Here is a 17,513-nt window from a genome sequence, read left to right as displayed (position 1 = left end):
CCTCCTGCCGCCGCACCGCTAGCGCCTCCTGCCGAGGTCAGCCCCTCAGGAGCTGTCCAGCCACTCCGCAGCGGCAGCCAGAGGGGCGGCTCTGTGTGCAGCCCGGCTTGCGGAGCTCCGCCGCCTCCGCCCAGCCAGGCGCTGTCCCGCCCGCCGGGTGCTGAGCCGGAGCGCCGGGGGCCACCTGGGGCATGGGAAGGGAAGGCGGCAGCAAGCCCCGTCCTCGCCCCGCGCCCCGCCTCGGCGGGCCTGTCTGCTGAGGCGGCCGGCGCGGCCATGGAAGAGGAGCTGAAGTGCCCGGTCTGCGGCTCGCTGTTCCGGGAGCCCATCATCTTGCCCTGCTCCCACAACGTCTGCCTGCCCTGCGCCCGCACCATCGCCGTGCAGACGCCCGAGCGCGAGCAGCACCTGCCCGCCTTGCTGCAGCCCCGGGCCCCAGGGGCGGCGACGCCGGGGGCAGCCGGGCCGGCGGCGGGCTCGGAGGCTGAGTGCGCCGCGGGGGGCGGCGGCGGGGAGCACGCGGACAAGCTGAGCCTGCACAGCGAGAGCGACAGCGGCTACGGCTCCTACACCCCCAGCCTCAAGTCCCCCAACGGGGTGCGGGTGCTGCCGCTGGGGCCGGCCCCGTCCGGCTCCTCCTCGGCGGCTCTTCCCCGCGGGGCGGGCCCCAGCTCGTCTCTCACCTGCCCGCAATGCCACCGCAGCGCCTCCCTGGACCCGCGCGGCCTCCGCGGCTTCCCGCGCAACCGGCTGCTGGAGGCCATCGTGCAGCGCTACCAGCAGGGCCGGGCCGCCGCCAAGTGCCAGCTCTGCGACCGCAGCCCGCCCGAGCCCGCCGCCGTGGCGTGCGAGCAATGCGAGGTGCTGTACTGCGCCGCCTGCCAGCTCAAGTGCCACCCGACCCGGGGGCCCTTCGCCAAGCACCGCCTGCTGCCCCCGCCCAGCCTCCCGGGCGGGCCGGGCAAGGCGGCGGGGGGTGCCCGCAAGTTGCCCACCTGCGCTGATCACGAGCTGGAGAACTACAGCATGTACTGCGTGAGCTGCGCCACCCCCGTCTGCTACCAGTGCCTGGAGGAGGGCAAGCACGGCCAGCACCAGGTGAAAGCCCTGGGGGCTATGTGGAAACAGCACAAGGTAAGCCCAGGGGTCTAGGGGTGCCCCCCTGACCCAAGCAGCTCAGCCCTGCCTTCATGGCTGGGGGAAGGTCTCTGATTGTTATCTCCACTGGCCTCTTCTCCAGTGCCCTCCTGTTTGGGACCTTCAAGCACTTTCCACAGACTGGGGCTCTGTTTTGGCTTTTGCAACCCTCCTCTGCAGCCAAGATCATGCTGAGGTGGAAGGAGACAAAGGTGGCTCTCAGCTACCTTTACTCCTCCCTCATTCCTGGAGCAAGCTGGGGATTGAACTGGCCCTTTGCTCAAATTAGAGTAGCCCCAGGACTGCTGTAATTTATGCTGTCTAGAAGAGTCTGCTGGACAAGGTTGGTCCTGGAAAGCCCCCAGCACACCTCTGAGACGTTCCCAGAATGTCTTCTCCCAACTCCAGCCAGCCCCAACATGCCTTCTGTGCAAGGAGGGGGTATGATATAAAGCTGACTACACCAGATATACCCCACCCAAGAGTCTCCTGTATTGGAGGAATCCTGTTACCCCTTCAGGACAGCTGTACAGTCACTTCATGCCACCAGAGTAACACAGCGTATCTTTAATGGGGCCAGGGATCTAGCCCCACAATGAGGAAGAAGTATTCTATGTCAGTGATAGTTCTTGTTGAAGGCAATGAGATAAGAGGGCAATGCAGGGTAACTCACCCTAGTGTCTTGATGTTTATCTGAACATTGAAGCTACTTCATTTCCATAATTCTCTGATAGCCTTCAGCTCTCCCTTCCCTTCACGCAAATCTCCAATAGGCCCCTGGTCCTTCTTCCCTTCTTGCTGACCCTCCATTAGACCCTGGGCAGCATATTCACTTCCCATGACCTTTTAATAAGTCAAATGCTCCCTCTATGTGATCTTGCATTATGCTGTAACTTCTCAGCTTCCAAATATCAAACCAAATCTGGTTTCTTCCCAATCCAGATGAAATTAGAGAAGCAGACAGTTGTTGGGCCTTCCATAGCATCTTTATCTGTCACTTTGCTATAAATGTGTCAGTGACGGAAGGTTGCCTGGGACCCATTGGAGGGCTGCAGAGAGGGAAGGTGTGTAGAGGTTTATTTGCAAGTCATGTTAGGGCCTTTTAGAGGACTGTGTGGTGGCTGTGATCCACAGTAATGATGATAGTTAAGAATGGAGAAGGTGAGGATCTTATCCACATTGATCAAAAAACTAGTGATGGTAGTGTTTGGTTAAGGGACAGATGAAGGCTTGGCCAGTTCAGAGATTGCTACAGTCTGGTTCACTCATCCCTAGTATTGCTACTCATTATAATTTGAACCATTCAGGGAACTTGTTTGGAGACTTTGTACTTTCACATAAGAGGGGGTTTGCTGATATTTGTGTGCAAGATGGAGCTGCCGGGTAGTTTGATCATGCAATCTTTTTATATAAAAAGCTGGGGTTGTTTCATATACTTTTTGGATAGAGATCAAGAGACGATTGTTTTAACATTGATTTGAAGCTTGTCAGTCTTGCCAGGAAGCCTGGATACTGACTCGATTAAGAATTAATGATTAATATTTTACATGTATAGAGTGCTTGTTATCCTCAGCACATTACAGCTATCCGTACAGCAGCACTGAACAGGGTCCCTCCCTCTTGAAGGGGGAGCACCCAATTGCTACATCCCTTCAAGTGGGGCAGCTTGCTTCCTTCTGTTGGCTACTGCAGACGAAAGGTTCACCTCCTCCCTATTCCCTTTGGTATGACTAGCACCTTTGGGGGTAATGAGAGGGTCTGTAATATACAGACAAAGAGCCAGATCCTCAGTTGGTATAAATCAGTGGAGGCTCATTGGTTTATATCAGCTGAGGTTCTGGTGGGAAGGCTTTAAAGGAGTTGATCAAAATTGTTTGCTCCTATTGTTGGAGGGAAGGATATTGTACTTTGTGTATGTACAACACCTAGTATGATGGAACCATGATCACATTTGGGATCTCTAGGCTCTACTGTAATACAAAAATATTAATAATATTACTGACGATAGATTTAAGTTTGTGGGCCCTTTGACTCACAGGTATGGGGAAGCATGGTGAACAAGTCTCAGCTCTGCAACTTCTCTTGAGTCCTGCCATGTACGTCAAAAATATAACTATTGTGCATGTGTGATCTTGTAGTAGAGACGACATCAGGAACTTTAACTGGACAAGCCTCTGTTTAGGACACTGATGCATAGGGAGATGAGCAAGTAGTTGAGGGAAAATATTGGCATATTGATGCATCTTTAGAAGGTAGACCAGAATTGCCCCAAACCCCTACCCTCCATTCCCAGAAACTTGGAAACTCTTTAAGAATTCAGTGCCTGGATCATATGATGTCATCAGTAGTTAATCTGCTATGATGATAGATGGAGAAAAAGAAAGGTAAATGAGCAATGAACTCTTCTTTTGAAAAAGAATGATAGAATTATCTGTCTCATTTTCTAAAATCAGGGAAGACTTCAGTCTTCTATGCCTAGCTAGATTTGATTACTTGTCCTCCTCGTTATCTGTCTGTTACTGTATTTAATAAGAGTATAACCTTTTTACCCATCTACAGAATCCTTATTTCATTGCTGGACCCAGATATTAAAATTAAGATTAATGTGGATAGAACAACATTTGTCAGGAATTATTAATTGTCATGGTTAATGGAGCTTGTAACTTACAGTTTAGCTTCAAGCAAATCCTTCCACCATTTGAAAGAGAGCTCTGAAAGTTGATCCATTTTGTTTTAATGGAAAGTACATGACTAAATCCATTTGCTTTAGAAACTACCCTATAAATGTTTTAATAAACAAGGCTATTATCTCTAAATGAGTTTAGTGATCAGAGAACTGGCTTTCATATTCTACTTGCCGTAGCACAACTACAATTATTTAATGAGTGAAAAAGTTTGGTCAAGTTATTTGATCAGTTTCTCTGTCAAGTTTATGTACAGGGTCTTCTTCATGGTGGCTATATATGAGGAGCTGAGACTGAATGTGCTCAGTCACATTAATATCCATGTAGTTGATGAGTGATCTGGATTGACTCCGAATTTAATGGCTGCCATGATAACTAGAGGACAAACCCTAATTTTTGGCCCCATCCATTCTGTGGGATGCACTGTGCTCTGATGTTGGTGATGGGATTAGATGTTGGAGTGGTGGCAATTATATTTTTGTCATGGACTAACTATAGTCGTCTTTGTTTTGTGGCTGAGGCACATCTGACCTCTTGGGACCATTCCACTAGCCACTGATTGGCAGAGCACATCACGCTCAAGCCCCACGTTCTCCATACTTTGTCACACTATTCCATCACATTTCCATCTGGTGCTTGCAAAAATATGTCCTGTTGGTGAGGTACAGGTACATGACCAAAAGGAATGTAAAACTGTGGGAATCTTCACCAGCCCCTTTGTGATGCTCTGGTGGCACACAGGGACCATATCAAGAGATAAGGATTTGGCTCAATGAGCCTGGTAAACTTTTGGACCACACATTGTTACTTCAAATTTTGTGAAATGCCAAGAATTTGAGTAGGAAGCTGAAAAAACATATATATAAGTACTGACAGCAATAATATAATTATTATAGCTCTTCCTATTAGATTAGTTACAAGTTAATTGTAGTAGAGGATATTCTATTTTCAAATTTGGTACCAGTACAATGCATGTAATTGGGCTTAATATAGAACATTTCCATGAACAGGAGGGTAAACATTAGGGCTGATTCTTCCTTAAGCCTTCAATGCTATGTCCCATTATAGGCCAATTTGTGCCTACCCCTAAGGTAAGACCCTCCTGTGGTTGTGTTAGAGCTTCCTATCTCATCGGTCAAAGCATAGGAAATAGAGCAGAAGGAGCAGCATACCCAATGTCTTCCCTCTCCCAGTTGAGCATGTGCATAGGGAGGGAGGGGCGGAGGACAGGTAGAGCATGGGAGGGGTTGGGTAAAGCAGAGCTGCACAAGGGCGAAGTAAGCTGTGCCCTTGTCAGGGTAGCTGTCAATCACTTTCCCTCAGGATCAAGCAGAGAATAAATGGTAACTTTGACCCACATCTGCAAAGGTAGATAGGTGCCTAAACAACAAAATTAGGTATCTAAATCCCAGTTCTGACTCCACTGCGAGCCACAGTACTCCTGCCAAACTCTGTAGGTCCCTGAACTCACTTGGCACCTGAGATTTCAAAGTAATCTACTATTGTACTGTAGATAAATATTTAAACAGTTACTGAGGCAGAAAGAGAGAGAGAGAATACCTAAATACCTTTGTGGATCTGGGCCTAAGTGCTAACATTGTAGTAAGAGACCAATGACAAGATCTTCAGCTAGTGTAAATTGGCATAGCTCCATTTGCTTGAATGCAGCTATGTCAATTAACAGCAGCAAAGGATCATCTGGCTCATAGTATATTTTCCACAAGCTATTTTAATGAAGCCGTGCTGGTTGATATAGTATTGAAAGAGTTCCGGAAGTTACATCACCCATAACATAACACAAAACATAGTGCTGTTGACAATTAGACAGTTTTGCTGTTCTTCATCTGTAGTCTGTTGGTTAAATATACTCTAGAGCCTGATCATGCAATTTTATCTGTGAGGGGGCAAAGGTCATTGAAGCTCTATGCAGGGGCAAGGGTCTGCTTCCGTGGATGCAATTATAGGAACAGGGCCTTCATGTGTACTTTTCAGAGAAATAATTTAATGCACTTTTATGTGTGTTACATCTATATGGTTGTGCAAGATACTGCATGTGTCTAAGGTTGTTAGCAAGTAAACAAGATGGGTGAGATAATATCTTTTATTGGACCAAACTTCTGTTGGTGAAAGAGACAAGCTTTCAGAGAGCTCTTCCTCAGCTCTAGGAAAGGTGTTCAGAGTATCACAGCTAAATACAAGGTTATCAAATGCCATGTTTTATACTTTGAGAAATAATGTGTGGTCATGTAAAGATAATTGTAGTACATATGCACAAAGGGGTGGAGTTAAAGTTGCTTAGTCTTATGGCTAGAATTCTAGTTCAAATATGTTGTAAAATTCACCCATTTAAATTATTCATAAACAAAACATTATCTTAAAGTTGTCATACAATGGTGAAAGTACCTATTTTTTTTTTCACCGTCTCGTAACTCAAAATGAGTAAAAGAATTTTTCCAGAAATGTTCACTTCTGGGTTAAGTTAGTGAATGGATGCTTTCAGCCCCAAAAGAAATTGTGACACAATGTTACAAGACTATACAAACAGGGGTTTGTAATGAAAGTTCTAATATATTTTAACTGTAGCTGACACTACAAAGTTTGTAAACATTTCAGGTTTAGAGTTAAGAAATTGCTAGTTTAGATATCATTTGGGGATTTTTCAGCATGACAGACACTATGTAAATATAAGATACTATCATTTCAGTGCAATGTGAACAGTTTCAGGCTTTTGTAAGTGTTGTGACTTAGCTAGTCATTACATTTAATTGGAAAATTGAGACAATAACTGACTACCCACACAGAGATTCACCCTTACTAAATCTCTTACAATTGAAATGCTAACTTATTCTTTTCTAGCACAAAGCTTCTGTGCAAGTAAGAATGCATGTGACTCCAAGTAAGCCTTTTAACATTTAATTGTAAGAAGTAAGGATTAGTATTTGCATTTTTTTGCAATTCATTTGCATTTTATCTCTAATTTTTTCATTTTAAATTCTGTTTCTTACAGACACAGTTGTCTCAGGCTTTAAATGGAGTTTCAGATAAAGCAAAGGAAGCTAAAGAATTTTTGGGTCAGCTGAAAAATATATTACAGCAGATACAGGTAATTGTATATTACTTGTTTTGATAATACAATAATCATTAGAGCTGAGTGCATAATTTATTTGATGACTTTAGTCTCTTGCTGTTCACAGGTTGCCTGGAATAACACACTCTTTTCTTGAATGTATTTGTTAGGCAAAATTATTCATCAATTAATGTCTACAAATATTTGTTGGCCTGTAGATTGTATGCCATTTGTTGCAAGAATTGGAAATTTGAACTGTATTGTTTAGTTTCTGATTGGACTCATTGGTTGTGTGTGTGTTTCTGTTCACATACTGGATGAGTGTAATTCTTAGAGTCAGGCTTTTGGTAAAAATACTAATTTTTACAAATTCCAAACTTACTACCTGTGAATAGTCTAACATTTGCTTAAATTATGCTGTTTCTGAGAACATTCTTGTATTTTAATTGTTAGGATATTTGTGGAAAGTCAAAATACAAAAAGGACACAAGCAGTGCCAAAATAAATGTAGGGAGGGAGGGGGTTTGTGTTGAAATTATTGTTGTGTATGTTTCTGTTCAGCTCTGATCATTGGATTTCAACTCATTACATTGAGCAAAAGACTCATTAATGTCTTTTAAAACACACATTTATATTTGCACTACAAGAGCACAAAACCAGTGTGAAACTCAATTGTTTTTTTTCAAGTGAGTATAGGCTCATGAAAGTTGCTGGATATTAGGAATTTTCACCTCTCTATCTACCCAGAGAACAGGTCTGAGACATGCAGCAGCAGTGCCTGCTTCCCTATACTGACTCATCAGGGCGCTAGGGGAGGATTATTATTGTTCTAGCTAGTGATTTTTTCTAGCATGGCTTCTATGGTCTACCCACCGTGTGCTGTCTGCTTTACTTCTGGCCCTTTGGTCATCAGTGAGCAATCCCCAGTTCCTGCTTTGTGCAGAAAGGGAAGGCAGGAGTTTGAGAAATACAGATTTGATCTAAAATTAAATTATTTTAAAAACCCAGATTGAGTTTATACCACAAATGCTGCCAACATACGCAAAGTGCCACAGAATGTTGTATCCCCCACCCTTTGCATCCCTTTGTTTCTCTGCTAGAAGCGCCAATAAGGGAGATTAACTTATTTTTTTAAAGTGATATGGATAACTGACTGATAGGAACTGGCCTAAACCACCAACTCATGTCCCTTAGGCCACCAAACAGCTGTCAGATGGTAATGAACTTCAGTCACTCACTATACACATTGAACAGCTTTGAAGCAGTAAGCTACAGGTGAAGGACTCCATAGTCCATCACTGATCCACTGGGTCAGCTAGCTCCCCTCAGTAGCTACTTTTACCCTTTTGAAACCTAGAGATGAACACTTACAAATATTTAAAACTGTGCTGTAAAATCCTTTAATGCATATGAACAGAAACACTGGCAAATTGTTATGCATAATGGTACTGTCGTAGTTAGAGTTGTATGACCAGGAATTGTCTGTTCTGGTATTCGTGACTATGACCCCCTGAATCTCCACCCCATGTTACTATAATCCTAGAGGTGAACCCAAAGTAGAAACCTGCAGCTAATCCCTACGCTCTGAGTTTTGAGGAAATTTGAATCTGGAGTTGGACTGAACTCCACATCATAAGCCTATCTCTATAATGGGTCTAAACCAGAACACAAAATCTGAACAAATCAGAACACTGGGAATGTTTGGATTCAGATCCATGGCCTGAGCTGAGAAGCATGATTCTGGTTGTCTCCAATAAATACCTCAGTACCAGGGCCGGCTCTAGGCACCAGCCCAGCAAGTAGGTGCTTGGGGCAGCCACGGGGAAGGGGCGGCATGTCTGGATCTTCGGCGGCAGGTTCCTCGATCCCTCTCGGAGCGAAGGACCTGCTGCCGAAGACTGAAGTGGTGGCGGTAGAGCTCCCGCAGATCGGGATTGTGGCTTCTTTTTTTTTTCGCTGCTTGGGGCAGCAAAAACCCTGTAGCTGGCCCTGCTCAGTACTGGCAGCCTCCCACTTTCACCCCTCAGCAGAACTGTCTTACACGCAAACATTTGCTTGATGGAGTAAAAGATGTGTAGTTTTTATCATTATATTTAAATACCATACAAGCCAGACGGCAAGTCAAACCCTTTACTCCCTTGCTTAGCGAGAGAGAGCTGTGCTCTTACACTTGGGTTCACGGCCTCCTTTTTCTTTCTCTGCTCTTATTTTTTTCCTTGACTGTGGATTTCTGCTTTTCTTCTCTCCTTTTTCTCTTCTTAGGTCACTTTCAAGTCTCTTAGGCCACGTCTATATGACGCGCCGTATCGGCGCGTTACAATCGATTTCTCGGGGATCGATATATCGTGTCTCATCTAGACGCGATATATCGATCCCTGAGCGTGCTTACATCGATTCCGGAACTCCACCAAAACCAACGGAGTTCCGGAATTGACATGTTGAGCCGCGCACATCGATCCCGCGCGGTGAAGATGGGTGAGTAGATCGATTTTAGATAATTGATTTCAGCTACGCTATTCTCGTAGCTGAAATTGCGTATCTAAAATCGATTTTCACGCGTCGTATAGACACGGCCTTACACTGTTCTTCTTGCACTCTTCAAAACCTGCCTGATTGCCCTCACTACCTCTTTCCTGACTCTCTAAGGGGCCTTGTTGCTGTCACTGTATGATTCTTACTCCCATCAGCTGCAAGAAGTACTGGGGGGTGGGGGGGTAGTTCCCATGACTGGAGCACCCACAAGAGCAGTCGTTTTGACTCACGTTCTGTGCAGAAATCAGCGTTTCCCTATCATCTTGTGAAAGACAAAGTGAAGGCACAGGGAGGTGTAACCCAAGTAAAGGAGGGACAGATACAAGCAGAAAGGGGCTGAGCTAACCCGTGGTCTAGTTGTAGCTTATCTAAGTTCAGCCTAAGCTTGCTCCCTTGCTCCCCATGCTAGCAGAGAACCATGGGGGATTCTCACAGGACTAGGCTGCACTGAAGCATACACCACTGAGCTTCACTGTTCTGGGACATAGCTGTCTTGGATATGTCAGCTCAAGCTACACTGAGCCTGTGCCTGCAGTATAGACCTAGCCAAAGAGGTGGTGCATTCAGCTCCCCGGGGAAGAATGTTCTTTCTCTCCTTAGTCAGAGAGAGGGCTGCATGAATCATGCCTTAGAGCAGGGGCAGGCAAACTTTTTTGCCTGAGGGCTGCACTGGGTTTCGGAAATTGTATGGAGGGCCAGTTAGGGGAGGGGATTGTGGCCTGCCCCCCCATCCACTTTCCCCAGGACTCCTTCCCCATCCAACCCCCCCCCATTTCCTGATGCCTCCCTGGGACCCCTGCCCCATCCACTCCCATCCGCTCCCTGACCGCCCCCAGAATCCCTGTTCCTGACTGCCCCCTGCAGCACCATCCATCCGCTCCTCTCATTCCTGATGGCTCCCCCGGGACCTCTGCCCCATCCAACCACCCCTTCTCCCTGTCTCTTGACTGCCTCCAGGACCCCCGCCCCTGACTGCCCACCGCCACCCCATTCAATCCTTCCTTCTTCCTGACTTCCCCCTGGGAATCCCTGCCCCATCCAAACACCCCTTCTCCCTGTTCCCTGACCACCTCCGGAACCCTGTCCCCTGACTGCCCCCTGCCGCCCCATCCAACCCCTCCTCTCATTCCTAACTGCCCCCCTGGGACCTCTGCCCCATCCAACTACACCTCCTCCCTGTCCCCTGACTGCCCCTTGCCGCCCCATCCAACCCCTCTTCTCATTCCTGACTGCTCCCCTGGAACCCCTGCCCCCATTCAACTCCCCTGTTCCTTGCCGTCTGACTGCCCCGACCCCTGTCCCTGCTCCTGCCCACCCTCCCAAACTCCCCTGCCCTCTATCCAACCTCCTGCTCCCTTCCCCTTTAGTGTGCTGCCTGAAGCATTGGTGGCTGGCGGCGCTACAGCCACACTGTCTGGTTGGAGCCAGTCATGCCATTGCCACCGCAGAGCACAGCACTGGGTTAGGCTGGGTTCTGCAGCTGCACTGCCCCAGAAGCTCACTGCCCCACCACCTAGAGCATTGCGCTAGCGGCGGAGCGAGCTGAGATGCGCGGCAGGGAGGGGGGGCAGCAGGGGAAGGTCCAGGGGCTAGCCTCCTGGGCTAGGAGCTCAGGGGCCGAATGTGGCCCGTGGGCTGTAGTTTGCCGACCTCTTGCTTAGGGTGTGAGGATGAGGGTAATAAAATTTAATCTAAAAACGGAGGTAGATTGAAATAAATAGAGGGGAAGAGAAAAGCCGAAACAAAGGGAAAAAGATGGGCATAAGTAACGTGTGCATGTGTAAGAGAGAGCTATGCAGAGCCTGATTCTCCTCTCACTTACACTATTTTTACTGTAAGGTAACTCCAATGACTTCAGTAGAGATATTTCTGATTTGTGGCAGTGTAAATGAGAGCAGAGGCTTGATGCTGCTCTAATATTGGTGTAAATCAGGAGAAACTGTCAAAGTCAATGGAGTTACATTAATGCAAAAGGGATATAAGAAAGAAGAGACTTGGGCTCATTGACTATAAAGCTAAATTTCATTTTCCTTTACTGTCTAGATGTCCCTTCTGTCACTTGAATCAAGTCAACAGGGACGATCGAGACTAGAGGGATTTGGCACCAATGCTTATTGATATCCCAAAGTAGGGATACTTTGTAGAAGAGATGGCACTTGCATCTTAAGACAAGATACTTATTTAAACCTAATTTAGCTTGGCAATGGCTCCAGAATAATGAACTAAAATTGGCAAACCATCTTTTTCTAAAACTGATTTTTTTCCAGTGATAAACAGACATACATGTAGTCCCTAACATAAACAAAGCATTGTGTATAACTCGTACATACTGGGGAAGCAAATTGTGCACATTCATAGATTTATATTTAAAGCCTAAAAGCATTCAGGAATTCACTCCTGGAAAAGTAACACGTGTGGTTTTAATAACTGATATCAAAGAGAACCTTGTCAGAGAAATGGATAGGTTAATGGTCTAAAAATACTGTAAATCCTTTGGTAACTTTATCTCTCTATCATCACTGGGCCTAATTTTCCACTGCTTTTCACTTTGGAGTCATTTACTCTAATGCTCAGTGCATGTAAAACTCTCCTCATCAGACAGGTAGTATTTCACACCCACTTTGCACAGGTGTAAATGCCCACATGAAGTGAACCAGTGTTTATATATATTGACAGATGAGTTCTTCCCTGAGACTCTGTATTGATTCAGTGGGATTTAAGCTTAAAGTTAAGCACATGCTTAAATGCTTTGCTGAATTGGGGTTCTAAGTAGAAGATAATGGAGAACTTTGCCAGCTATACTTGTCCTGGGAAAACTGACTACCACAGTGGCCAGCCTGTTAGAAGTGGATATCAGTGACTATATCAAATGTAGAGAATTGTCCTCCAACCTTTAGGAAGGCAATAGGACAAGTCTAATTTTGGCCAAGTGGACAAATCAGGTTAGTAAAATATAATCCAAGGGGGAAACAGAGAGAGACATTGATTTAAATTGGATTTAAGCACATGCTTAAAGTTAAGCACACTAAAGCTTAAGTGCTGAACTGGGATTTGGGGAGAAACTGGTTAGACAGCCCAGTGTCTCCTGAAAACGGGAGCATGAAGGCTTCCTTCCCCTCCTTAAGAGCAGCTGGTTAGCTTGTATGATGACTTCCATTTAAACCAGTCTCATGTTGTGAATTCCATGGGAGTGAAATTCACCTGTGTGCAGAGGACCAGCCCAAAGCCCGGTGCTATTTAAATCCCACTTAAGCTCTGACTAAAGTGCTGCATAGGCCTTCTGCTGGTCCTCTGTACAGAAGTGAACTCTACTGCCATGTGACTAAAACCTACAGTGCATTATTTTTGAAAGGCTAACCAAATTCATGTTTCCAGGGAAGATGTAAGCATGTGCTAGTCAAGAAGCTCAAAAAAAAGTACTCAGGTTAAAATTGTTCCTTTCATTGTGCATATTGCTCTCAGCCTTCATCTTGAGGCAGTATGCCACAATCTCAAGAATTATATTTATTTTTGGTTTATTCCCCTTGGGATCAGTCTGTGGACTCCATTCTGCTCAAGTTACTATGGTGCAACCCCCCTGATTTGAGAGGCATTTCAGTGAGGTAACAGCAGAATTTGGAATGATATTTTAATAATACATAGAGACTCCCAAGCATTCATTTGTCTGGAAAATGCTAGTATATTAAGAGGTTACAATAAATCAATTCTGTAGCATGATCATCTTGACAGTGTCCCTTAAGGCATTTTATAGGTAGCAGTTGTTAACAGTGCAATATGTAATGGAATCCCAAAGGAAACAAGACATGCCAAACTCATGAAAGGAAACATTTTCTAAATGTAAAACAAGTATATTGGTTTGGGTACATAACAGCTTTTACTGCAAAAAATTCATTTTCATAGATGAATATGATTGTCACCTTCTTCTAGGAGAATGGGTTGGATTATGAAGCTTGTCTGGTTGCTCAGTGTGATGCCCTGGTTGATGCATTAACTCGTCAAAAGGCAAAACTGCTCACAAAAGTTACCAAAGAGCGTGAGCACAAATTAAAGGTGAGCACAACTATTATGAGTTGCAAGCATTCCAGAGAGTGTGGCTACAAATATTTCTAGTGACTCTTTAGCCTAGAGTTAATGCACATTAGGCTAAGTCGTGGAGTTCTTATTCAGTTAAAATTCCCATTGACCAGATCTTGAAGTCCTTATTCAGGCCCCAGTTTAACAAGATACGTAAGCATGACTTCAATGGAATTATTCATGTGTTTAAAGTTAGGCATGTGCTTAAGTAACTTGCTGACTTGGTGCTTCAAACTTTAGGTAATACTCTTATTGAAGTTTATGGTCAAATCCTGACAGGTGCCAAGTAATCACAACTGATCCCACTGAAATCAACGGGCAGTTCAAGCACTCATTACCTCTCTGGTTTTGACCAAGTGGAAGCAATCTTGTTCGGGAAAGGACTGAATAAAAATTTCAGGATTTAGTCCATTTTTTTAAACCTTCAGAATCTCAAGTGCCTGTGAGAGACATTCTGAGATCCTCTTTCACTCCTTCTTAAGAGAAAGGGGAAGGAAAGAGAAAATGTAACTGGCTGATTGGAGTGGCGGTCAGTAGGGTTCTTTGTGGTGAAATTTCATGCAGCTCATAGCTCTGTATTTGAAGATATTACAAGTTCTGGGTGCATTACAAATATTTTAGATTTTTTTCTGTTGTCTGAGTAACACAATGTAGAGGGAATGGACAGACAGCTCAGTGTTCTGGGAACCCCACTCTCACAACTTCCTAAATTTGTGTTGTCCCACTAAAAGGCATGATTCTCCTCTCACTTACACCATTTTTACCTTGAATAACTCCATAGACTGCAGTGGACTTTCTCCTGATGAGAGCAGAAGCAAGTCCAAAATTGCGGAAAAATGAGACGTGCCTTTCTTATTTTTTTTCCTCTGGATGAACAAGGATCTACTATAAATTGTGAAGGGAATGATAGAATATAGATGGCCCAGTAGTCCTCATAGTTATCCTGTTTAATATATTGGGTTCAAGTTATTTTGTTATTAAAAGCTCAAATTTTAATGGAAGCGTGGTTCCATGTGCAGTGAACAAATTCTACACCCATTTGATCCTAACTCCTTCAGCTATGAGCAGACCTGGGTATTCAACACTTAATCTGCTCTGATACTTGAGATTCTCTGTACATGACATTTTCCCAAACTAATTATCAGTATTTACAATACAGAGCAAAGAAGTGGAGCTGATGCAGATGGGGTAATACCCATATGACAGCTAAAACAAACATAGCTTTAACACTCTCTTCTATTCACTGCTGCTGCTTCTGAAATAATTTACTTGATTCAGTGAAGGCTGAGATGATTATCATAAATGTCCTGAGGTTTTCATTTGCAGGTTGTTTGGGACCAAATAAATCACTGTACTCTGAAGCTACGTCAGTCAACAGGACTTATGGAATACTGTCTGGAAGTAATCAAAGAAAATGATCCCTCTGGTTTTTTACAGGTATTTTCTTTTTTACTCTTGTGAAGAAACAAAAAGATTATACAGGAATGTAAAACTTGCTATGGTAGAGTGTTTGGCTTAATGGTTTGGAAATGGGCTATGGAGTCTGTCAGCTGCCGGTTTACATTCTGTCCTTGTCAATATAATACCTAGAAATCATTACAATTTGGTGGCTAATATGAAATGATTTTGGTGGCGTCTATGCATTTCCCAATAGACAAGGGTCTGCATCACCCAAAAAAAAACAACATAATTGGTACTCTTGTTGGTAGCTTAAGTAGAGGCCAAGATTTGAATGGACATGGAAGATCAATTTTCCCCTTTGCCCAGCCTGCTCTCTTTGCAGTGGAATGGGGTAGGGGACCATCAGGGAACTGGTTATGGCTTCCTGATTTTTGCACCAACCCAGTCCTAGTGTCAGTTAGTTACAGCAGCCTAGAGACCTTACATCATTGATACTGCCAAGCCTCCAGCTTGCTCCTGATATGTCCCCTTCCTCAGGGCCGGCGCTTCCATTTAGGTGACCTAGGCAGTTGCCTAGGGCGCCAGGATTTGGGAGGGTGGCATTTTGCCACCCTTGGCGGCAATTCGGCGGCAGGGGGTCCTTCCGCGCTCTGGGTCATCATCAGCAATTCTGCGACAGGTCCTTCACTCACTCCGGGACCCACCGCTGAAGTGCCCCAAAGACCAGGAGCGTGGAAGGACCCCCTCGCCGCAGAATTGCTGCTGACTGGGAGCGCGGAAGGACCCCCGCCTAGGGCACCAAAAACCCTGGTGCCACTCTGCCCTTCCTGGCACCATACCTCTCAACTGTCAAACCTACCAAGTGTGTGAGTGCAAAATGAGTGCCAATTTTGATGCGGATATGGAACACCTATCTTGTTGCATGTCAAACGTAATTTACAGATGATGATGTTTTCTAGATTATGAGACTTCATTTAAAGCAGCGTTTCTCAAACTGGGGTCTGCAAAGGTGCTCCAGAGGGTCCACCGGCCCCGCTGTTCAACTCCTGCCCCTCCCTCACAGTGCCTCCTGCACGCAGGGGAACAGCTGTTCAGCGGCATGCAGAAGGTGCTGGGAGGGAGGGGGAGGAGCCGGGACAGGGAGTGTTTGGGAGAAGGGGTGGAAGGAGGTGGAGAAGAGGAGGGGCAGGGATGGAGTGGGGCTGGGAAGAGGGTGGGGCCTGAGGTTGAGCAGGGGACTTGGGAGGTGGGTCTGTGAAAACTTTCAAATCAAAACGAGGGTCCTCGGGTTGCTAAAGTTTAAAAACAGCTGGTTTAAAGGATTATTTTCTCACTATGTTAATTAATTAAACCACTTTTTAAAATGAAAACTGGGAAATCAAATTCTTGTCACATGCAGCCATAAAGTCCCCTAATCTGAGGCATCATCAGGATAGAACCCTGGAATTCTAGATCCTCGGCACAGACCCTTACCACTTGAACTACAGATGTAATTACTGTTCTTTCTGTGGACCAGCCTGTAAAGGTGGTCTTGACAGTGGGTTACACAACTCTTCGCTACATAGCAGTTAATATTGGAGATGAGGATGCTTGGTTCTATCCCTGACTCTGGGAAAGAAACATGATGTAATGTTCAGAGACAGGAAAACCAGAGCACATATTTGGTGCATTCTGCTTGAAAGGCAATATGATTGAGTGACTAATATTTTTATCTCCAATATCAGAAACCTTAGTTTTATTCTTTCTTCTGCTCCCAGATAACCTATGTAGGGATATAAAGGATGGGGGTTACAGGTACCCCCACATGGGCAATTAGTCCATAGCACAATCTAACCCCAAATTAACACATGGAAAAGTCTAAATAGTTTCTTTGATCCAAGCTACCATTTACCATGGTATTTTAATAGAGCTAAATCTGAAATCCTTACTCAGTCTTCACTGAAGCAATGTGCCAAACTCTGAGAGGTTCTGAACATCTTCAGTTTCCTTGTCTCAGGATTTGGCCTATTGGAGTTTTGCCTATGCAAGAACTAAATAATAGCTGAATAAGGATTTTGGGGATGATCCTGGGTCAATTACAAAAGAAAACATGGTGACCAGCAGGTGTCGTCTTCCTCCCTTTGCCAAGTGTAAAGAGTTACTATCTGATCATTTAGGTTTAGCTATTATATTGAAATCCCCATACTGACATGCTTTCTTCTGACTTTCTCTAGTTTGCCATTCAATGTGGATTTATTAAGTTGTTTCTGAAAATTATAAGATCTTTTCATGGTTACCATTACAAACCCAACAGAAGGAGGTCAATACTGATCTTGGCCGTATTCATCAAGCCCTAATAGCTTGTGGTTGAACTAGAGCAGAGCTTTAAGAGTGGCATCCAATCTTAATTTAATGGAGAATCAACCTCATCCTTTGGAGAGCTGTTCCAATGGTTAATTCCCCTCACTGTTAAAAATGGGCACCTTATTTCCAGTTTGAATTGTTCTAGCTTCAATTTCTGTCTGCTAGACTTTGCTAAATTAAAAAGCTTTCTAGTGTCAGAAATATTCTGCGTTCTATTCACGGAGATGAAACGAGATATCAAGACAGCTGCCGTGCAGATCAGAGAGGAAACACCG

At 44.9% G+C, this 17,513-nt stretch overlaps 1 protein-coding gene across 11 annotated transcripts in view; it reads left to right on the top strand.

Moving 5' to 3' along the window:
• The first annotated feature begins 276 nt into the window (after positions 1 to 276).
• Positions 277 to 17,513, top strand: part of TRIM67 (tripartite motif containing 67) — a 44,624-nt gene continuing 27,387 nt past the window's right edge. For 5 of the 11 annotated variants that reach the window (XM_075064128.1, XM_075064127.1, XM_075064123.1 and 2 more), the window contains exons 1-5: positions 277 to 406; positions 479 to 1,134; positions 6,829 to 6,924; positions 13,348 to 13,470; positions 14,821 to 14,931. In XM_075064128.1, coding sequence (XP_074920229.1) covers positions 277 to 406; positions 479 to 1,134; positions 6,829 to 6,924; positions 13,348 to 13,470; positions 14,821 to 14,931 — 1,116 coding nt within the window. Of the gene's footprint in view, positions 1,135 to 6,828; positions 6,925 to 13,347; positions 13,471 to 14,820; positions 14,932 to 17,513 lie in introns of all 11 variants that reach the window. The other 6 variants (XM_075064120.1, XM_032806402.2, XM_075064129.1 and 3 more) reach the window with 4 other exon arrangements.

Source organism: Chelonoidis abingdonii, chromosome 3 (assembly GCF_003597395.2).
Source record: "Chelonoidis abingdonii isolate Lonesome George chromosome 3, CheloAbing_2.0, whole genome shotgun sequence".
Taxonomy (NCBI): domain Eukaryota; kingdom Metazoa; phylum Chordata; order Testudines; family Testudinidae; genus Chelonoidis; species Chelonoidis abingdonii.
This window is presented reverse-complemented; position numbering and strand designations above follow the sequence as displayed.